Source organism: Haplochromis burtoni, unplaced genomic scaffold (genome assembly GCF_018398535.1).
Source record: "Haplochromis burtoni strain Fernald_Lab_line unplaced genomic scaffold, NCSU_Asbu1 Contig_56, whole genome shotgun sequence".
In the NCBI taxonomy this organism is placed as follows: Eukaryota; Metazoa; Chordata; class Actinopteri; order Cichliformes; family Cichlidae; genus Haplochromis; species Haplochromis burtoni.
Genome location: NW_024582417.1, coordinates 328,611 through 351,874, shown reverse-complemented (window position 1 = coordinate 351,874; position 23,264 = coordinate 328,611). Strand labels below are relative to the sequence as shown.

Below are 23,264 nucleotides of genomic sequence, written 5' to 3'. Positions count from 1 at the left end.
GATTGAGGCTCAGTTTGTTTAGTCGGAAACTGGAAGTGTTGGAGTCAGTGAGGGACAGGAAGTCACTGAACAAACTGATCATCATTCACAGCCATTGCTCCCGCTCCATTAGCCACACACTAAAGAGACTGCAGAGCCCATTCTTCCTCAGACTCATTCAGCCTCGCTGAACACTTCAGGAAATCACTCCTAAACAACTGTACAGCTCTCCTTTTTAGTGACAGGTGAACACACCTGTCAGAACATAGGATTACAGAGATATTTCTGTATCAAACCTTCTTGCGGCTGTTTCTTAGATTCATTAATGACATTTATTAAAATGTTTTGTACTCATTTGTGGTAGAATTCTCTTTTGCACAGTCTTAATCTTGTCTTTTATTTTTTTTATTCTTCATTTTGTTTTTCTGGAAAATGTGAAAAGTAGATAAAGATTAACTGTTTTTTTATTATAGTTGTTGTTTTTTCATTAGCTAATATAGAAATTTCTGGGGTTTTTTGTTTGTTTGTTTATTTACTACAGCAGGATTTCTCTATCATCTAGAAAAACTGCAACATACTATTGAAATTGCACTTCTTTTTGATATATTAAGATACTTTAGGTACTCAGAGTGTTGGTAAAGTTACTTACTCTGACAGAAAGGGGGGATTTCACTGTTTGTTCCACTTAAGATCAAAGCGGGGTGTATGTGGTGGTGGCCACTGGTGGGCTAGTGGTGGTTTGACATTACTGATGTAAAGCATATTTCCGCCAAATGTAGACCTACGGCCAGAGAGCAGGAATGTTTTATTTCCTGTGTTTTCCACAGTACTAGAATGCAGCATTTGCTCTAACGACCGTGATGCAATGCGGTCAGCTGACGCCGGGCTGGCATCAACGAGAGATCACCGTCGCACTCCGAAAACTAAACTGCACGACATACTCAGACATAGGAGCATGTCTTCATGTCTGGTCTTACACTAACTATTACCATCAAAAAATTTGATATAATTTCATTGTAAGAAAAAAATGCGAAGTTGTTCAAACACGCGACCACCTACCCATGATTCCTCGCGGGATCAGCTGTTGCGGTGGTGTGTTTTTGCCCTGCGGTTTCTCCTGAGGAAAAACCTCCCCTCGGTGCTGTGTTTTGGTGTCAGCGACCTCCGCAGCTTACAGAAGGTAGCTGTGCCCGGGTTTAGGTCAGGTGCACGATAGCACTGATAAGACTTTGAACTCGGAAGAATCCACTCTTCCTTCCATCGGTGTTTCGGCTGGTGGTGTCGAGCGGGCACTCTTGCCACTGGAACGATCTCTGTGCTTTCCCTCTGACACACCTTTTGTTGTCTCATCTAGCTCGAGGCTGCTAACACTTGCTAGCGAGCATCATACGCGTCGACTCCCTGACAGCGGTTCAGCGAGGCCGGGGAATAAAAAGTTAAGGGTCACCCAGGAGAGCCGACAAGTGACACCCTGCCAGGTAGTTTGTCTTGTAAATAAATAAGTAATTTCATTTTTTAAAAATATCTTTATTTGTTTATTTTTTTTAATTAACGACGAGCACGACAGACGTGTATCAGAGATGCAGCCACAACAGTCTCCAGTCATTAGCAAGCAGCTAACAAGCTAACGTCTGATAAACAGTAGCCTAGCGGAGTTAATGCGATCTGCTCTGTGATCTCTAAACACCCGCACTGAGAGCGAGAGTGGCCTGCAATCCGCATTAGGCCAGTCTGTCTGCTCCCGAAACGCTAAGCCGCTACATCACCCCGCTGCTCTCTGCTAGGTGGTGCAGATGCTTTCCTCTGTGCCCGGCATCAGCATGACGTCCTTCCCCCTCCTGTAGGTCGCACCATGTTTATTGCATGTGTAAATAAGCGCTAGGATTTCTTTCAGGATGAGTGGGGATGACGTGAACCCAGCAGCAGTCCCTCAGCCAGTACAAGATGTTCAAGGAGATGGACGGTGGCTGTCACAGGTATCAGAATACTTTATTAATCCCGAAGGAAATTAGGGAATCTCTATTGTTAGAGTGTTGTAAACATTTACTCTGTATTATCATTAATACCTCATATCCTTCTGATGTATGAAGGCGGTCTGAATGATGTGCATTATTTATCAAAGATAGTTCCCTTATGTGTTTCCATGGTAATTAGTTAGTATTAAGTCAGTGTTTAAATAAATAAAGTAAATAAATAAATAAAACCAGTTGTATAATTCAGCTCAGATGGGATGGCACTTTGGATCTGCACCTATGTGTGGCTTTGATAAGTAGGAGTCTTCTAAATTTTGCACGCTGTCCCCATCAGGAGTTTCTGTGTGACGCTTGGAGCGCTTACGATGGAGAGGAGGATGGCGCTGTGAGACTTTTATTGCTGAGAACTCTTGCAAATTAAACTAAAGCTTAGTATAATATACATTTCTCATGTTAATCGATGCGCCACTATAAGACATCGCTTCGATTTGGTGACCTTAGTCTGAGATTATGTTTTTATTTCTAATTCTTAAACACAGATGTTTATGACTGTGCTGCAATCCCGTGAAGCCAGTTAGTGTTGTTCAAGGTTCAAGGTTCTTTATTTGTCACATGCATAGTTATACAAGTATAACACACAGTGAAATGTAGCCATTGTCAGTTGATGTTTTGATCTTCTTAATAATATTAGTGTCTGAATAAGAATGGATGACAATGTTGATAATATTTATTATAGTAGTTATAAGCTCATGATCTGACTCAAAGAAAAGGCCACTAAATAAATATCAACCATGTGCTCACAATTTTTAGTCACTAAGAAGACTTTGTTTGTTCCAGTGCATCACTTTGTTTGGCTTGTTTAGTGGATCTTTCTAGAAAGTCTGCACAAAGTTAATCCTCCCAAAGCTAATAGGGCAGTCATTGAGACAGTCTGTTTTACTCGGAGCTCTCTGTCAGATAGGGCACCAGACGCATCTCGCCTATAACAAGCTTGAGGTTTTTTATCTGACTCTGATGGCTCACGACTGTCATCATACCGCTCAGATTTAGAGAGTCAAAACGCAGAGTTTTACATCAGGGGGCAAGTTCTCAGAATCAAGCAGAGAGGGGTTTATTTTTAATAAATTAAAGATGTTCTTGTATTTGTCGGGTCTGTCATGCACTATATCACCAGCTCTCTTGGGTTTTTACAGCATTCAAGGTTTGTACAGGAGTGCAAGGATGCTGAGCCAGACGTGCTCTTTGTGGGGGATTCCATGGTACAACTAATGCATCAGTATGAGGTCAGAGTAAAGTCTTAGAAAACATTTTTAAATTAAACAGGACACATCTGGATGTGATTCATGTGTCTTGAATTGCACAATAAAGACAGCGAATAAAAGCCATACGTTTATCTTTGCTCACTGTTGATTTTTCTTGATGACGCACTAGTTATCATAATCGACCTGACTCAAATGCATATTCATGGTTTTCTGTCCAAAGGTGTGGAGGGAGTTGTTCTCCCCTCTTCACGCGCTCAACTTTGGCATTGGAGGGGACACCACCTGTAACGTACTGTGGAGGCTGCAGAATGGAGAGCTGGAGAACATTCGCCCCAAGGTGGGACGAGCCCGCTAACAGAAAGGCAGATGAGGACAGTATAATGCGTCCACACTGATGTCCACAGTTTCACATTTCACACACTCTGACCTCCGAGTTTTGTGACTTTCATGTAGATCTTGAGCTCTTTCTTCATAAGTGCAAGTTTCAGCATTGACCTCGGCAGAAGTCAATGCTCTTTAACTTCTTTGTTAAACTTGATATTCATCTATTTGGCTTAATTGCTCTAAAAAACCCCAAAATGTCGCTTAATTGTGTTGTATCTCATATGTTATGTCATTCGCTTTGATATAAATTCTGCAGGGTTGGACGTGTTTAGCAGAAGTGAATAAATTGTCTGTCCTCTTGTCCAGGTGGTGGTGTTGTGGGTAGGAACCAACAATTATGAGCACACAGCAGAGCAGGTTGCAGGAGGAATTCTTGCCATTGCAGAACTGCTCACTACTCGCCTCCCCAAGGCAAAGATAGTTGTCCTGGTAAGTTTAGTCATATGTTGCATCTTGTCTTGCTTGTTTGTCTTAAACTCATATTTTGAGCTAGAACTTTCAATTATATTGACATTTGTTCCTGAGCATTAACATAAAGGCTCTTTAACGTGGTGATATGCACACAACTTGAATACAATTTCAGGTGCCTTAAATAACATGACTGAGGAGTTGATGCCACAATATAACCAACAGACAGAGGAAAGTTAGTTTCCTTTAATTGTGGACACACAGTTTGATATTAGTTATTAGAAACTCGTCTGCATACAGATTGGTTGAACATGTGTAGCTAATAAAGTACACGTCTTTTACTTATGTACAAGTCATCACTGTGAGCTCAGAGCTCAGTTTTTTCTCATGTTGGATCGGTATAGTCAGTAGGATCATGGTTATAATTCTGGCTGAGCACAGAACTCCTACCATCTGCTATTCAAATCTTGTTTCAGAGGCATCCATCAGGAGATATTTGGCTTAAAAAGAGAGGAGGAAGCTAAAACAGCTTCTTCAGAGGTGCCTAAGGAGTGTTTTGAACAGTGAATCATTCAGAGCTTGTCTAGTAGAGTCCAAGAATAAAAATATGGCGCTTGAAATTAGCACGATATGTCTCCTTTAATATAATAATTTCAGTAAATAAGTCAGCTCTGTTTCTGTGGTCCTCAGGGTTTGTTGCCTCGAGGGGAACGGCCCAACCCACTCAGGGAGAAGAACGCTGCTGTTAACGCTCACCTGCGCTCCTGGCTGCCACGGCTGAGCCAGGCTCAGCTCTTGGATGTGAGCAGGGAGTTCGTCCACTCCGATGGAACCATCAGCACTCAGGACATGTTTGACTTCCTTCACCTTACTTCAGCAGGTTACGACTCTGTGGCCAAGCCCCTCAGTGACCTGCTGCTGCAGATTCTTGAGGAGACGCCAGAGGAGAGACGAGCATCGCTGGTTTGAGGGCTACGGCCACGAAGCACACTTCTCCAGAGGCATGTCTCATCTCCTGCTGCTGCAGTGGCTGAGACATGCCCCTGGTACCTGAAGGAGGAAGGGCTCACGCTCAGGGGGATGAAGAAACCTGATGTGAGTGGGCCCACGTGGGGTGTGGGATCACATTCTTGAACAGAGGGTTGGGTGTGGGAGAGGCGGCGACGCGGGAGAGAGACCTCATTACCGACGTAGACACTGTGATTGCAGTAGTAATGTGAAACGGATTCACCAAGTTCGTGCAACTCTTAATTTTAGACTAGATTTAATGAGATCACGAGGGACTGCAGTGGCACGTGCACACAAATTAATCTCGGCACGTGGACAAAACGAGCGTTTTGTCCCTCACCTGTACTGCAGGAACACAAAGCACCATCTAATTTATTTCTTCATGTTTTAATATCCATAAAACAATTCCTTGGCAAGTATCTCTGTCAAACACATGTCCCTGCTCATTGTGCGCTTAGATGGCAGAACCTTAGTCAACACTGGACAATGTTATGAGTGTGGCCAGTACACCAAAGAGCAGTGGTTTCCAACACAGAGGGGGTCCAAATCCTTCCCTTGAAGGTACAAATAAACTTTCATTAGTCAGTTTTAAGAATAAAGAGATATTTCTGCTACACTTAAATCTCTTCAGTGTCATTCAATCTCCCAAAACTCATAAAGAATCAATCAAGTTACCCCTCAACAGTCCACGAGATGAAAAGCAACTGCTGCAGAGAAGATAGCGCTGAGATGCACGCTGTTTACCAGTGAGCAGTATCTAAAAGAACTAACTCTTTTTTGCTTAATGTGTAACACTGCAATGCATAGAGCATATTAAATCACTCTAATAGTTTTTTCAGTTCACTAATTATGTCTTTATGTACGTAAACAACTGCTCTGCGAAGCGAGAGCACTTAGTTTATTTAATGTTCACTTTTGAACTTGATGTGTAACTATTGTTTGAAACTGTTAATCACTATGAAATGTATCACTGCATAATTCACTGCTACACACACACACACACACGCACACACACACGCGCGCGCAGATTAAAATTATTCTGGTTCCTGTGTTGCGCAAATGTTCAGTTCGAGCCACATCTTGCTGTTCGCTTCATGCTTGTTTGAAACTGAGCCTCAGCTTAAATGTAAAAAGGCTTCTGTGTTATATTACTCAGTCAGTGAATGTCACACATTGCTGCATATTCATTAGTGAGATTTATGCTGCTCAATCCACTTCTCTGGTAATCTTTAGGTCTTCCAAAATACCTCCAGCCTCTCTGCTAAAGTACGAAGCTTCTGTCCGAGCTAGCAGTAGTGTTTACATTGTGGAATAGCGTCATTAATTAGATTATTTGAATGTTTTTAAAATAGGTTATATGCATAAAATGTGCTGCTTTTTTGCAACAGTATGCTTGATTTTGTTTGTCTTATAAAGCAAAGTAAGAAGATTGGAGAAAATCAGTGGCTGTCCTGCTTTTGTTTTTTCTTTTTTTTTCCTTTTTAAAGTATTTCTGATCATGAATAATTCCTGAGTTAGGCTGATTGATGTGCTACATACTGCATTATCCAAATGTTCATACTCAGACTCTCAGACCAGCTCTCTCTCCCTCTCCCTGCTTAACACCTAGATGTACAGTAATCTCTCCTCCTCACTTCTTGCCTCTTTACTTGTGGCCCGTCGTGTTTGTGGTTGAACCTCGCCCGACCCCGCCATCCTGACTTACTTCTGTACATGGTGTAGTTATTGAAGGGGGAGAGTCTAGCCACATGGTTACGCTGAACGTACTATAATCATGCTAACTACTATAAAGCATCACAGGCCATGTAAAGAAAACCTTTTGTCTGTGAGCTTGCTGCAGCCGCCTGTTCTACACTGTTTGCGACAAAGAGTCTGCTGTCGAGCATCGAGATGTCAAATGTTACTGCTGTCTTAAGCTCTGCACATTTGTGTGACGTGTTGAATATAAATGGTGTACGTGTGCGTGCCTTAAGCGTTCATGAGGGCGGGTGTGTACAGCGTGTCCGGTACCGGATTGTGTGAGTGTCATGAAATGACAATGTTGGGGAAGAATGATGTTTGTAGGCTGGACTCTGTGTTTGCTGTGACACAGTATTTGCACTGTTCTGGCTTATTGTTATGTTATTGAGGTAAAGCATTCCAATAAATAATAAAATAATAAAAACAAGGACCTAATCGTGTTTTGTTTTTTTTGTCTTTGACATCAGCAAATAATGATTTACTTAAAAATAAGAAGAGGAAACCTGAATTTGAGGTGCTGGATCCGCTCTTGTATTTTTCAGTGCTGTGTGTAAGTGTTACACGGCAACAAAGGGAGCCATTTAATCAGAGTACCAAATTGAGAAAGACACTAATAAGGCTCACTGCTTGTTCCTTGGCTCCATAGAGTTTCTCAATGCTTAATTAGTTTGCTTTCACTAAGTTTATCCCCCTAATGTAACACTTCAACAGCACTTGGTTGCAGTGTGGACTCATTAAACAGATTAGGTGCACTGCTCAACTGTGACTGCGCGCACGTTACATTTTTCTCCCGCCTTGATTATTGTAACTCACTTTTCACATGCCCATAGTCACAGCTGTTCCTGCATCCGTTCACTGGCTTCCAGTTTTATGTTAACATAAAACGCTGTACATGGACAGAGCTTCTGGGACCTTCTTGGAAGTTATATTTGTCACAATTTTTGCTGCCCTCTCGGCCTGATCTCTCTTGAAAAACACATTTTTAATGTCACTGAGACTTTATATCCCAATAAATAAATAAAGAATATATGAAAGTCACTTTGCCAACAACAGCTTTTACCTTGTGAATGTTTTTTCTGGCTCAAAATGACTTCATGTTATTCGTGAGCGATATGAGAGATGACAGATTACAGGCCAACAAGTCCTTTATAACAGTTTCAATTCCTGCAGTAATTTTCTGGCAAATGCCGGGAATCACTTTTTGGCAGACGATCAGTTTTTGGCACAACGCCGGCCTCTCCCATCCTCTAACCAGGGTCTCCTAGCTGTCCCCAGCTCTGATTTTATTGCTTAGCCTTTCCTTAATCTTTTCCCCTTTATTTTGGGCCATAGTGTCGCTATTTGTGTGTATGTTGGATTGAATGTCTGATCGTAAAGTTGATAATGTGTCTGTCTGGTGGAATGTGGATGTTTGTCTTGAATGTGTGGCTTTTATTCAAACTGTGAAGCATTTTGTAACTCTCTGTTTTGAAAAGTACAAATAAAGTTGTTTCTTTCTGTCAGAGGCACGAGCTCTTCCTGTTGACAGGTTTTGTTATAGTTTTTTTAATTTTGTGGATCAGTGAAAAATGAAAATAAACACATGTACACCCTGTCTACAGACCGCTTAGTCTAAATATCCCTTTAATGTTTTTGGAACTGTAAAAGCCAGCCATGTAGACCCAGGATAAATATTGCAATTTTCCTTCTGTCAACACACTGTTTGAACGTGAACTTTGTAATCCCAGCAGGCATCAGAGGAAACACCCTGATGTAATCTGCTCCTGGTCCTTTGTGCGGTTCCTGCTCTGCTCACCTCTGCCCCAGATTTCATCTTATCTATGACCCTGTGTTTTAAAGGTTTGTAATGTTTTGCCAGGTGGAATGATCGGTGCAGCAGATGAAACACGCTGCTGGCTATCAAACCAATAGATCATCTCCCTCAGACAATAAACAGCTCACACAAACAGCCACAGAGGCTCATTTATCATGAAAGTTGTTCCCAAGTTTTTATAGCAGAAGCCAAAAATTGCAGCCTAGATTTGTGTTTTCCCCACATAAATCATATTTATTCAACTTAAGCAGCCTGACTTATTATTTTCAGCTGCAGTGACTCTATAACCCAGCAGGGGGCACTGTCGCCTAGCTCAGGAAATCACTTGTGCTACACAGATATGCCTGTGACTCCATTTAAATTGAAACACACACACACAAAATGGAATAATTTTAAAAGTTTCGCAGTTGTATTTTTTTTATGATTCCCCCCCTGCAACTTAAAAAAAATCCCCACGAAGTTGTTGTGAAACAGGAATTTGTTCATTCCTTTAACCTCCTGAGAGCTGAACTCTTCCATGGCATGAATTTTTAATTTATCTTTGATATTTGGGACGTTGGGACCTGATCAATGTAAAAACAAAGAATTTCCTGATTTTTTTTTTTTTAACCTGATTTTTGTTTCTGAGAGAAATGAGATCCACATATAAGGACATTTATTTTACATTTTGATAGAAAAGTGGCAGTATAACGTCTTCGTATCTGGATATCAGGCCTTTGTAGAGCAAAATGTATTATTTTGGTCTAGACAAGCCAAAATGTGATGTCCACATACGTGGACGCCAGGTCCTAAGAGGTTAAAAAAAAGTTGCTCTATTTCCAGCCTGAATTGGTCATATTTCACTCATGGGCTTTTGTTTCTTTCATCATACAATGTGACTTGCATTTAGTGTATGATGGGTCTCATATGTTGTTGTTGTTGTTCTGAGACCTTTGTGAAGTAAAAGGTTAAGATCATCCTGTCACATGTCACAATCAGATTATGTCGTTTCAGAGGAAATGAAATACAGAAGCTGTTATGATAAAAGCAGAAATTCAAACAACTCAAAAAAGTCCCTGTAATAAATTGTTTGTGGTTGCTTTAGCTACAGAGCAACTATTTACATCGGAAGGTCTGATTTGTTATTACCAGGAGACCTGTGTGTGTGTGTGTGTGTGTGTGTGTGTGTGTGTGTGTGTGTGTGTGTGTGTGTGCGATTCAATTAGGCCTGCATACCTCTCCAGCAAGAGCACACCTTCGTAGAAACAAAGTCAGGTAAAACACTGATGTTGATTAGGCGATGAAGTACACGGTGAGTTTTGGCAGGTTAAGTAAGAATCAATCAATCAATGAGCTTTCAGCTCGTCCCCTTCTCCCCTCACAGCTTTGTTTTCCTCTCAAAGGGATTTGAACTGCGGACTAACCTTTCAGCTCTCAGCCCTCTGCCTCAAAACACCAACAGGGGAAAACACCTGCCTCCTAATTTATGTTACACAACATCTCACCCAAATTCATTCAGTGCCACCACATGAAGAGCAAACACCACATGCAGCGATACCACAGCACCTTCCTCTGTGGTTTCTGATGCTATATTCATGCCAATGCCTCGTTTACTTGTATTTCTAGGGAAGCTACGCTGGAGGTAATTTTATAAGTGATGTGACATCTTATCCTTAACCATTCATTTATAATCTAAAATTGCAGTCTCCAGCTGAGTCCCCACTGTTATTTTGCCTTTCTGCATTTGGAAAACCACAGTTGTAGTTGTATGTGGATATAAAGAGTCAATGCAACAAAATAAATGCTAACCTTGCTCTGTGAAATGCTCACGGTGTAATAAATACTCACCTTATTTCTCATAAATTTCCTCTGGAGATACATAAAAAAAAGTTTTTTCACTCACACTGAGCCTTCCAAAGGGCCTTTCTGCTATTTGACCAGGTTATTGAATAATCCTCCTATATTCACTTATTTTTTACAATGCACCTCTCCTTTACTGTCTGGATCCTAAAATGAATTCAGCAGGTCTTTGGTCTGGAAAGGCCTTTCACCTGAGGCGATCATTCTTTATCTGCAGCCTTTTGTGTTGTCATTTAATGACCTCACAAAGCCACACAGAGTGCAAGAAGCATATCAATATTTTTGATTTCACCTAATGTATAAAAATATATACATTATAGATATAGATAAATATGTTATTATATATATTGAAAGCTAGTCTCTCTACCTATAGTGTGTTCTAAGTTAATGTTTCTAAACCTGCGCTTGTCTCTAAAATGTGCGTCTCTTCTATTTTTTCACACAGCTCTTGCTTGTTCTCCGTTTTTGATGAGATTTATGCTCCAGCACTGTGACTTTTGAAAAGAAGGCGTCACTCGTAACCTCTCACGTCCCTTCCTGACATTGTGTACAAATCAAACTCGCCCACAAAGCGCATTAAAATTTTATCCCCTCTCATTTATGGCATGACATCTATTGCAAAAGCCATTATTATTGTCAAAATAAAAATAAATTGAATTCAAACTTTCCCCTGAATGAAATTACATATCTACAAACAATGCCTATCATAACACAACTGATCCAGTCATGGGTAAACATATAAATCAGCTGTCAACGTTTTGGTTTGTGGAAGTTTGGAACTTAAAAAAAAGTTTATATGTGTATCCAGTGTGCTAGAATTAAACTGTATAGTTGTACAGATAGTTAGGTTATCAGATTATAGTTCTCATTTTCATTGTTAGATTAGATTGAAGGGCTTAAAAATAAATGGAGTTTATTTGTGATGGCGATGGAAACACCTTAAATCAAAGGGGTTGTGTGGAAACTGGGGAAGTTAGCATACTGCAGCTATCAGAGGTTCGCCACATGACTGCTGCAGATAAAATAATTCATGATAGGATATAATTACAATATGAATAGACATTTTTGAAAGTAATAAAATCACTTTGTTTACCTTTGGTTTTATTTCCTTTACAGACAAAAAAAAAAGAACTTTATGAAGGTGGAAGTTGGACATTCTGTCAATTAGTTATATATGTAGTAGTTATGTGTTTGGTTTCAATACTTCATTAACCAAAAACAGAGAACCTAACAGTGAGACTTAAAATGTCCCTGCATGAATTCATTCCTTTGACCCAGAAGAGTAAGTTGTGTTTATGATGTTTCTATGAGAACATCAGGGCAGTGTCGCCCATTTTTTGTTTTGTATTTTAAAAACATGATGTCAGATTTCCAGTTTTGGCCCATTCACACTACGTATCCCAGGGGAGGGGTAACTCCAGGCCTCAAGAGCCAGTGTCCTGCAGGTTTTAGATGTGTCCTTGATCCAACACAGCTGTTTAAATGGCTAAATAACCTCCTCAACATGTCCAGAGTCCTGGTAATGAACTAATCATTTGATTCAGGTGTGTTGAACCAGGGTGATATCTAAAACCTGCAGGATCAATTCTCATTCAAATACATACAACACAGCTAAGAAACAGACAAACTACTTTCTTGAACTTTCTTGAATGAGGCCATAGCAGTTTTTGTTGGTGATTGTGAAGAGGACTCTGTGAAACCGAGCACACAGAGCAGCCAGTAGTAGTCACTAGTCCTGCAAAAAGCATGCAATCCCTCACTGGCTTCTCACTGTTCACTTTAAACAAGCCAGAAGTCCTACTGTCATGGACTGAAGCCAGGGCTCTGAAATGGTGTGCAAAAACTTTTCCACTGCGTCAATCAGTGTCCCGCCTAACCAACTTTACTAACAGTAGCATTAGTTCTAGCCTGATAATCAGACTGAAAGGCCGTTTGAGTTACATGGATTTTCAGGTTTGGGCCAGATGGCTTTCGGTCTGACTGGTTCTTGCTTGCATGTTTAGGTCCTTATAGAAATTAAACAGAAGTTACTCATTGTGTCATGATATCTGAATGCAATGTTGTAACCTTCTTCTTGAGACACCGCTGAATAAATAAATGCTGAAACTTGCATAGTTAAGTGGTTCCCAAATGACCTTTTGGCATAATGGAATCAGCCCTTTCCTGCAGCCACTGGAGCGAGGGGGGCTTTACTCCCAACCCTTATGTGTCTTATCCAGCAGCACTGCAGTGGCTGAAAAAGGGGAAGGAGGTGTTACATCAGCTTCCCCTGTCACATTTTCCCAGCTGGTCCAAATATTCAAACTGGCTCAAAAAAAGTAGCTTCTCTAATCTCAAGGCGATCATAATCCGCCCTGTTATGCCCCTCCATGGCAGCAAAGTACCTTCCACTGCGGTGAGCCCAGTCACACTTTCATCAAAACCTTGATGGGAATGAAAGGCCTTCTATCAAAAAACGCTGCGCACCACTACTCTCTTTCAAATTATCTGAAGAAAAAAAAAGAAAAAAGACTGTGACTATGAGAAAAAAAAGAGGAAGAGCTGAGTGACGTGTGTTTTTGTTTGTTTGTGGGATAATTCAAATGTAACAGATGGGTTTTTCAGGTTCACTAATTTCAGCTGCCTTTCAGCACTGCGGGTCAGGAACAATGTTTTGCCTCAAACTGCTATTTAAATCTATGTAATAGTTACACACGCACCTCCCTGGAAGTAAAACAGTTCAACCACTGTATTTAGCGCCACTGTTGTGGAGTGATGCTCCTCACTCAGGGATCGTTATGCATAAAAAAAAGGGCAAGTGTGTTTTTCCTGTTTTGGGTTTAGTTACACAAATCAAGTTACACCCAGTTTAAATAACTTGTTCTGGTCCCACCACCACAGAGTTTCTGCACACGTTATTCACACAGTTTAAATTTGTGAAACCTCAAGGCACCGTGTTTACCACAACTTTCTAAAACAGTTGGAAAAATAAATCACTAACTAATCATTAGTTATGTAAAAGAGAAGATAAGGTAGCAAAAGCAAGGAGTAAAAGTGTATGCATACATGTGCCTGGCACTTTTTTAAGTAAACCTTGCCAGTACTGTGTTGAAAACCCCTTTTACCTTCTGAACTGCCTCAATTCTTCATGGCACAGATTCAACAAGGTTCTCACCCTACCACTGAAATGTCTCAGCAGAAATCAAGACTCATCAGACCAGCAACTTTTTCCACTTTTTCCATCTGATTGGCTAATGAGAGATAGTTACGTAAATGAGCAGCTGAGCAGGTGTACCTGGAAAAGATGCCGGGGAGTGTAGATATTCAGTCAATAAAGGAGCTTAGCAGAGATGAAAAGGCAGCAAATGGGCACCGAATCCACACATTAACTTTGGTAAAGTTTTTGCCCCTTCAAACAGAAATATATAATTCAATTCAATTCAGTTTTATTTATATATATATAGCGCCAAATCACAACAAAAGTTGCCTCAAGGCGCTTTATATTGTACAGTAGATACAGAGAAAAGCCCAACAATCACATGACCCCCTATGAACAAGCACTTTGGCGACAGTGGGAAGGAAAAACTCCCTTTTAACAGGAAGAAACCTCCAGCAGAACCAGGCTCAGGGAGGGGCGGGGCCATCTGCTGCGACCGGTTGGGGTGAGAGAAGGAAAACAGGAGAGGTCTATTAACACATAGTGAGTGAGAAATATACAGTAGATTATCTGTCATGTGTTGCAATGACCAAAAAAGAAAAAACTTGCTTGTTATATCAGTGGATGTGCAAATAAACTTGGATACATGTTGTGAGACTCAAGAGTTCATTGGTGCTGATTTGGCACTAACACTCCACGCGTGTCTGCTAGTGTTGAAATAAATATTAGTTTTGAAATCATAAACACATCTTGACTCTTATAACAGTCTGGGCTTTGGCAGAGATAACAGCTGCTGTCACGCTGACACTAATGGGCCACAGCTTATCAACAGCAGAGTGGGCTCTATTAGTAGTATTAAGTTGCTTGCTATCTTCAAAGTCATCAATTTTCTCAGACTAATGCTTTTATTGTGAAAATAAGTCACTATAAAAACACAAGTACATGTTGCGCTTTGATGGATAACCTACAGTGTTGTTGTCTTTGCTCCACACTGGTTCCACCTCCATTTACATTATACTAATTTACCCCCTTTGTGTCAGCACCTACGCAGTTTCCTGCTAAGAAGGAAGAGGAAAAGGAAGTCTCTTTTTAACCCTCCTCCTGCAATGATTCGTCCTTTTTTGGAAATGCTCTCTACTATCTGAAATCCTCCTCTGTCATGACCTGTACTCCTTCTGACCCAAGCCACCTTAATCTCCAGACTCCATCTGGATATATATTTTTTATTTTTTAAAGCTGCACTTTTTCCTCTTTTTTCATCAAAGCATCTTCTTTTACTGTTTTCTCTCTACTGCTGCTCTTTTCCATCTCTGGCTGTTTCTGAGTCATTTCATGCTGAACAGCTTAAGCTGGACCAAAGCAAGAACACAGTATAAACAAAACCCTGGCAGCGATAACGATAGTCTCTCACTGGCTTCTCTTATTCCATCAAAGTAGGCAAAGTCCAACATTATTTATTACTCCCTTACATTATTTTCTTCACCTTTGCCTTTGGCAGCCTTAGCTGACCTCTCTTTAAAGTACAGCTCAGCTTTACGGCACACAAACATACGTGTCGCCCTGACTACCTGCAGAAACTGATGTTTTTATTATCTGTTGCTAGGCACATAGGTTGCAGTTTACCAGCTACCAGTTATCAAGAGTCATGATAGCGACGGTGACATCATTGAGTGTGAACAGGACACACTTCCTTAGGCCATAGATTCATTACAAAAGAGGCTTCTTCAAAAGTTAAATCAAACTTTATTTCAAAGAGGCGGTCCAACATTTTGATTGACTCACGGCGTCTAACAATAGATTATGTAATAGAACAGTAAAAACACACACAGGTGTAGTTTATACCTTTTTCAAACCAAGCAGTTTATTTTCTAAAGTTAATTAAACTTGGCTGTATTACTGGATGCGTTTGTTATAACCTACTAACATTACTGTAAACCACAGCAAACTGTACGTGTCTTACCTTTCGTTAAGTTTTTACTTCATTCCAGTACAAATTGAATCAGCTGAAACTTGGTACCTGCTTAAGGTTGTAATCTGTGAAGCTGTAACACTAAGTACCCAGAAAAGCTGCAGTAAGACACAGTAAAACATCTGTGTCTTACTGCAGCTGTTGTGGGGAAAACACTCATAACAATCCTCGGAGGTGTATTTAAGTACATCCTGACATCCATGAATTGACGGCTATGTCATCAGAAGGACAGAAAGAATAAAGTCAACAAAGACAGTGTACACTAAATAATGAACATTATCATTAAATTAAAGACTTCATGACAGAGTCTTACATCTTTGGTGTCCTTGAATGCGCGCGCTGCTAGAGTTTTGAGAAGAGGCATTGACTGCAATAATGCAGATGTTACAGGAAAGAATAAAGCAAACAGAACATTGAAAGTGGGGGATTTCTAGGGATTTCTTCTCTCACGCAGGTTTCAAGTCCCTGCAAGCAGATTTTTCTTTGTTGTAATGAAATGGTCTGAAGCTCCCTGTCTGTGCAAGGTAAGAAATCAAACATGTCTAACATTGTGGTCTCCAGTAATGATTTTAAGGTAATGAGTTTAAACATGCAAAGCAACTGTTTTTGATTCTGTAACAAAAGAAATTATTTACAATGAGTCAAACAAAAGAAACATTGTTAAATGTTTGATTTCTACTGTTAAAGATCTACATGTGCACTTGTTCTCGTTGGTCCCTATTTTGGTCCCGTTAAAATCTGAAAAACAGTCAGGTCACATTTTTCCTCATATCCAAGGTAAGAGTCAAAGTCTCTTCCTCCTTGCTCACTGGCCTTCCAGAGGGCAGAAGGAGGGCGGTTTAAGAACTGCTCCGGTTCAGGGGTTGTTGATGATCTGCCTGGGGCGTCCGTAGCCTGTCATGCCAGCTTGAGATGCTCCTTTATTTGTGCCCATTTGCAGGCCGATGACACTTTGGCCTTCTTTCAGCTGTTCCTCCGAGAAATCTCTCCTGTTCTCCTGGGCTTTTCTGCACACACAAACAGACGTCAGTCAGTGCTCAAACCTCCTTTGCGTTTCATCTTTCCTCAGAGGCAAGCATATTTACAGGACAAGGAGGACAAGCTTACTTATGGAACCAGCTGGGGTCTCCTTTGTAATTCCCATCACCCTTTGTGACAGCCACACTTCCCAGAGCCATCAGGGTCCTCTGGACAGCAGCCAGATCTTTGCCTGCAGACATGCAACATCCTCACATCAACAGAGCCCACGGAAATACAAGGAGGAGAACCTGTACTGTATTTTCCCTCTTGAGTCTCAATTGTTACAGTAAAGAAAAGCTCTGGTTGGTTGGTTATCTTACCCTCAAAGAGGTCTACAGTCTGAAAGATGTCAGTTTTGGTGACTCCGTAACTTTCAGCTGCTCTGAGGAACATGGAGATTTGCTCCATCTGCTTGAATGCCATGCCAGAGCTCTTGATGGTCTTGATTGGCTTGTTGGCTCCATACAGGCTGTTGATGAGCTCACACAGCACCTAGACACACACGGAGTCCTCTCAATACACTGTTCATAAAGTGAATTACAATGCTTTATAAGGACATTTACACTTCTGCAAAACTAGAACTCACACATCCATCCTTGAGCCAGTTTTGGAAGCCTGTCTTGTTGGGCTGGGGCCGACCGACTCCAGATCCGCACTGGGCAACGATCCACTCCACCAGCCTTTCCTCCAGTTCCGGATCGTATTTCTTATCAATCTTACTCTGAACCTCACGGGTCAGACCATAGGAGGGACCTCTGTTTGCCATTGTAATCCTAATGGAAGGGAAAGTCAATGTTAGATAGGCTGGTAGCTCAGCAAACTCCACTCCCTGGCAGCATTCTAATATCTGATAGATTTAATAGTGTTCACATACCGATGCCTGCCCCGCTCACACCCACAGATGCAATCAATCCAGTGAATGTGTTTCCACTGAATGTTCTGTTATTTATGAGGAGCTGTTACTTTGAAACTTTTAGATTGAGGAGACTTTCTAAAAGTGAGCATATTTTTGTTGGTCGTCACTTTCACACCTCAAGAGGCTCATTTATCATTTGAAGTTAGTGCGCTCTTCATATGTCTCAAATCTCTGCTGTGTATGAAACAAATACGAATATTTGCCATACTATCAGGGTTAGATGGATTAGAAAAGAAGCCGATGACGACCTGAGGACAAGAGCGTGAGCAGGGCACTAACCATGCAATGCACACAATAATCTGAGTTTTCCATTATCCAGGCCGCAGCAGTGCAGCTATTTAGCAAATACATTTCTGACAATGGAAATTAAAGTGTTTAATGACTTGAGGAATTCCAACTTTGTTGCACTCTGAAAGTAATTATGGTTGGTTTATCTGACATATTAATGCACAAAGAACTTCCTGTTGGCCTCAGCCAAACCACCCTACTCCCTCCATCCTGTTTGCACATTCAGCTGTCATTTCCTTCCTGACTAAGGTAGCTGTGTATATACAGGAATCTAAACATAACAACATAGTGTTGCTCACTATGGAAACGGTCTGTAAGAAAAAAACAGAAAGAAATACTATCGCAATACACAATTTGCTTTTACAGATCCAAATCGAGTCGCACAACGGCACAACAACTTTGGAATTTTCCACGAATCCACATAACAGATGGGGATGATTATAGCTCGTTCTCCCCTTTTTTCTCCATTTACTGTAATAATTTACTGTGATAATATCTGCACATTTAACATCTAAGGTAAGCAGGTGCTCTGCAAATATCAGGATTCAGAATCACATCTGACTCGTAAAAAATTGGAGGATCTATTTTTAATTCTGCAGACTTTAATATACACTTAGAATTATATAGATAGATGTTGCTCCAGGACATACAGGCACACCTTTAGCCAAACAGAGGATTAGTGTTACGCAATATGTGTAGAAAGTTTGACAGTTTATCATTGTGTCCACAGCTCCACGCTGGAGCTGCTATAGACACACACACACACATTGTTCTCTGTTCATTGTCTGAGGTTGCAGTGGTTATGTGGTCATGCGGAGGATAAGTGTCTTCCTGTCTCCAGAGTTATTCCAAAAGTTGTTTGTTAACAGCGGCAAGAGCGAGGAAAATACTCAGCCATCCAAACTCCTAAGTAGCCTGTTTCTCAATCAGACGACTTCCATCTGTGTGGTGTCCGGACATGCCCGTTACATCAAGCAGCTGCAAACATCAGGACCTGAACGTCTTGCAAGGAATGACGAAATCAGAGAAGGCGCTCTTTCAGATTAACCCCGTGTTGAGCGTGAAATCTGATGTATGAGTGACACGTTAAATGGCCAATGTCGCTGTAACTCGCGGCAGCATTTCCAGGGATGATTGTCCACCTAAGCATAATTGTAAAACTGCAACTAGGAGTGTGTGCGCAGGTGTTTATGGAAGCGTGACTTAGAAGCTCACATAGAGCTGTGCACTTAAAAACATAACTGGGAGTGGTCAAGTGGGAACATCTTGTAATCATAAAGTCACATCTACTCCCTCCCATCTCACAATCTCACCCCACAGTGGGCTACTACCACAAAATGATTTGAAGCTTAAACAGCCACTCAGCTGAAATTGTACGTAACACCTCTGAATGACCAAATCATACTTACAACTTGTGTAAGATGAATAACTGAACACTTCCTGATCATTATCATACCTAATTAGTGCATGTCTTATAGTGTGTGTGTGTGTGTGTGTGTGTGTTTGTTTGTTTCTAATCAGAGAGGAGAACACTGCAGATTAATCATTTAAACTGCATGATCATAGAATCCACTAAATCTAGTATTTGAAGCCTTCATTCTCCCAGACGTCTTACTGTACACCATCGTTTTATTAATCCTCTGCTTCAGTTTGACACAGTGGGACTTTTTAATGCCTGTTTTGTGTAGTTTAAACTAGAAACCGTTAGAAATCTGAGTAAGACACCGTTAAGTTACTCAGATGTCGCTCCATATGTGACCGAGTTACTCATCATCAGTCATTTGTCTCACTCCACCCTCCAAACTGTTAAACAATCATATTCTAGTAACTTGCAGACATCTGTTACAAGAGGCTTGCACAGCTTTCATAAAATTGCACCATCAGCTCATGTTGAAATCCTTACTATGTGAACACGGTGGATCCAGACCGAGATTATTTCTTCATGCTCTTGCCTTCCTTCATCTTGCACAGTCCCCACTGTTGTATTTCCACCTCATGACAAAAGATAGCAGTCACCACCTAACGTCAGTTTCTCAAACTATAAAACTTTATCAAGGCCCATAAATCTAACAAAAAATGTGGCAGCAGCAAGCTGCCAGTTGCCACTTTCTGAACCAACAACCTGGTGTTCAAAACATACCCTGAAGAGGAAAATTATATACTATTAGGCAGTAGCGATGAGAGGTTTGTCAGAGGCTGAACCTGTTAACATTTCCTGGAATTGTTAGGTCTCACATGCCGTGAGCACGAGGTGCGTGTTCAGAGGAGAAGCCAGACAAAACAAAATGGGATTTTATAACAGAAGAATGCACAGGCTCACGCAGAATACACACAGGAATGGCTAAATATTAACTCAGTGTATTGCCTCGGCCTGTGTATGACCAAACACAAGCAAGGGAGAAGGAGACAGAGAGCAAGGGTGGAGAGCATGAGAAGCAGTATCATATTTTTCATATTTCCTGCACCAGAATCAGCCACAAGATCCATAAAGAAGCAGAAAAATGTCTGCTGATGAGAATAAAAAAAAGCAAAAAAACTGAGAGGAAAAGAAGAGGAGCCTTTACTTACTTTGTGTAGTAGCTTTCTGGTGAATGCAGGTGGGGTTGGTCTGGCGCTGCTGTGTGTCTGCTCTTCTTCTTCCTCTACAACACAGTGCAGAGTGCACAGTACAGAAGTGGCAGGATTAAGCGAAGCAAACACCCCTGAAGTGTTACACTTCAGTAGAAAGAGGGAGCAAGAGAGAGCTATGCCTTTCAGGTCCTCTTATTTCACTCTTATGACCCGCCCCTACGCTCTTTCTCCTTTTCCCCCCTCAAATTGTAATTCCTTATTTAGGAGACGGGCGGGAAGGGAAAAACAAGACATGTGACTTCAGAGTTTGGTGTGGTCACTGAAAAGAATTCTCTGAATTTCACCCTTTACCACTGAAGAACAAGATGGGATTAGGAGGACAGAAGGGAGGCAGGGATGATCAAATCCTCGAGTGGAGCCTGACAGAGCACGGGAAAGGCAGTTCCAGTAATTAGAGAGCGGGGGAGCGCACATACGAGAGTTTTTAGTGCCTTAAATCAAACTGCTGCTCACTGTGGTCTTTCAAATCAGGCCGAAACTGAAAGAGACAGCAAGCAGATGTCAAATGTAAATCCCCCTTCCTCTCTGTCAGGGTTTTATTTCAGTCACAGTGTCTTTTCTTATAGCTGAAACTTGCTCTTGGCTTTGCACACACTTTCAACAGATACAACGCACAGTTTATAGAGGGGGACACTCCCTCTGAGGCATCTCAGCCTTGTCAGCCACTGTCCATAGAAGCAAGTCAGGACCTGCAGAGTTCTCATGAAATGACTGTTTGAAGCTATCACTGTCTGAAGTCATCAATTAAACCCGCTCATCATGAGTGTAGGTGTTAAAAAATGCTGGGAAGTTTTAATATAAGTGAAGGTTTGTGTCAGACAGACGTCTGATAGAACTTGAAAGGTTTGGTTGTAGTTGAACGTTTCCTCTTTTCTGCACATAAACTGTATCTGCACACACTTTCAGTAGCAGTCAGCTGTACTTCCACCGTCATAAATGTATTTTTTTTATTTGACTTTGGGTTATTTTCTTTGAACTAAACAAGTAGCACACACGAGAAAACAGAACAAAATGAGGGGTTTTTTTTCTTCCCTTCCTCTTCTACATGAACCCAGAGCAAAGTTCATGTTCATGCAGATGACAGAAATCTGCGTGGGAACATTATCCAGCAAACCTGTAAATGTCAGATATACACAAACACAAGAAATTCCACACGCTGGTGAGCTCGGAGCAAAAGCCAAACACACTCAGCGTTTCTCATCTTTAGGCAAAGCGGTTAAAGGCTTATCCTCCCTGGTTTTTCATCCTTCAGCCGAGAGCTGTGACGTAATCACCTGCCTTGAATTTGATGGTTCCCAGTGTCAGATCTACAGACCTTTTCTTGATTTTAAACTTTCCATCTACAAAATCCTGTTTCAATAAGAAGTGGGAGCTTTGGTTTGGTTTATTTACATCTCTATAGGCTGTTCCTGCGCAACAGCAGCATCTGGTGGCTCAGGGTGGCAGATATCAGGTGACATCATCTCACTGCTTCTCCCACTGCAGGGGTGCAAACAAGTGCAATTGCAAGTTAAAATATGTTCAAATGAGAACTAAAATGCCCTCCGTGTTTAACCTTGTGCTGAGAACACATTTGAATGTGTTTTATTTCAGGTTGGTGGACATGCCGCTGGGTGTTAATGATCATGCTGGGAGATGCTAAGCTGCTAATTGAAAAAGAGCTGACCCATGGAGAAATACCCGTGAGGTCATCAGGGTTTGTAAAATCAAGCAAAGGAAAAGAAACAGATGGAGACCATAAACCTAATGCCAGGAGCTGAATTATTTAAATGCAGACCTATTTTAGACTGATGAACTTTAGAGTGCTATAACACTCTTTATAGGTACACCTGGCTGTCCTTGGTCAGAAAAGTAGGTACAGCTGCAAGTTCTAACAAGCCAGGTTTGTTGGTTGGTTCGTGCACACTTAAATATATAAAAAATCGTTGGGTGGATTGTCCTGAAATTGGTTACTTTGCACAATTATGACCCCCTTCAAGATATATTGTAATAACCTTTCATCGAGCAGATCACATCTTTAAGCTTTTGTTTCCCGCAGCATTCCTATCATACTCAGCCACACTTAGTGCTGACGTGCAAAATCCAAAATAATCTGCTAAACTAAAATGCCTACTTTCACCATTGTGAGCACTACTGTATGGTTTGCATAGCCTCTTTTTTTATTCTTTCTTTGTTTATTTAAAAATAATGACTGAATAAATAGAGTGCATCTATAAAATCAGGGTCTTATCTCTTGCTGTGTTTTGAAGCCAGTGTTTTGTGCGGTAGAGATGAAAAGCGAAATGGAATTTAATATTTGGAAGCAGTCCAAGGATGTAATGCTTTTATTTTCAACCTTTGGTAATGTATTAGCTGCACTCATTGTACTGGACCTTCACTTTGTTTGCATATTTCTATAATGGCTCTTGTGGCTGAATGCCAGCTTGAGATTGAATGCTAACATGGCTGTGTACTGCAGAGCCTCAGATGTTGTTGATCAGGTGAACTACTTACTGGGTTGAAAGGGAAAGGGAAATTATGATTGTCTCATCTCTTTTTTAATTCATGCACAATTTGTTATGCTGTGTTAATGTTGAAGGGCAGAGAATGGAAAAGCCTCCATCAAGATAATCGATGAGAAAAGGACCTTTCACACCATCTAAAGTTTTCTTTGTGCAATGTTATATTAATAAACTGAAAAAACCCTTCAACATGAAGTGATACTCTCTTTACGCCCATATAACCACATATCATCAGCAGCAGGTTTGCACTGCAGGAGGTGTCATGATGTTGATATCTGTGGACTAATAAAGAAATCTACATGTTCAGACCACGGGTGGTCTCAGTGCCTGACCTTCGAGGGTAAAGTACACAACAGGAAGCATGTAGTCTATTTAAATTCTATCAGTGAGTTTACCC

General features: G+C 41.0%; 2 protein-coding genes across 2 annotated transcripts; one reads left to right on the top strand and one right to left on the bottom strand.

Annotated features, from left to right (window-relative positions):
- Window positions 1–866: 866 nt before the first annotated feature.
- Window positions 867–7,181, top strand: pafah1b2 (platelet-activating factor acetylhydrolase 1b, catalytic subunit 2). Its single transcript, XM_005922048.3, has 7 exons — window positions 867–1,159; window positions 1,334–1,457; window positions 1,874–1,955; window positions 3,146–3,235; window positions 3,435–3,551; window positions 3,905–4,027; window positions 4,697–7,181. Exons 3-7 carry the CDS (start codon window positions 1,875–1,877, stop codon window positions 4,973–4,975), a joined length of 690 nt encoding a protein of 229 aa, XP_005922110.1. The 5' UTR covers window positions 867–1,159; window positions 1,334–1,457; window position 1,874; the 3' UTR covers window positions 4,976–7,181.
- Window positions 7,182–15,268: 8,087 nt separating this feature from the next.
- Window positions 15,269–20,486, bottom strand: LOC102299243 (transgelin). The gene is made up of 5 exons (XM_005922044.2): window positions 20,304–20,486; window positions 17,118–17,304; window positions 16,852–17,023; window positions 16,619–16,721; window positions 15,269–16,518 (listed from the first exon to the last, which is right to left on the bottom strand). Exons 2-5 carry the CDS (start codon window positions 17,295–17,297, stop codon window positions 16,368–16,370), a joined length of 606 nt encoding a protein of 201 aa, XP_005922106.1. The 5' UTR covers window positions 17,298–17,304; window positions 20,304–20,486; the 3' UTR covers window positions 15,269–16,367.
- Window positions 20,487–23,264: the final 2,778 nt, after the last annotated feature.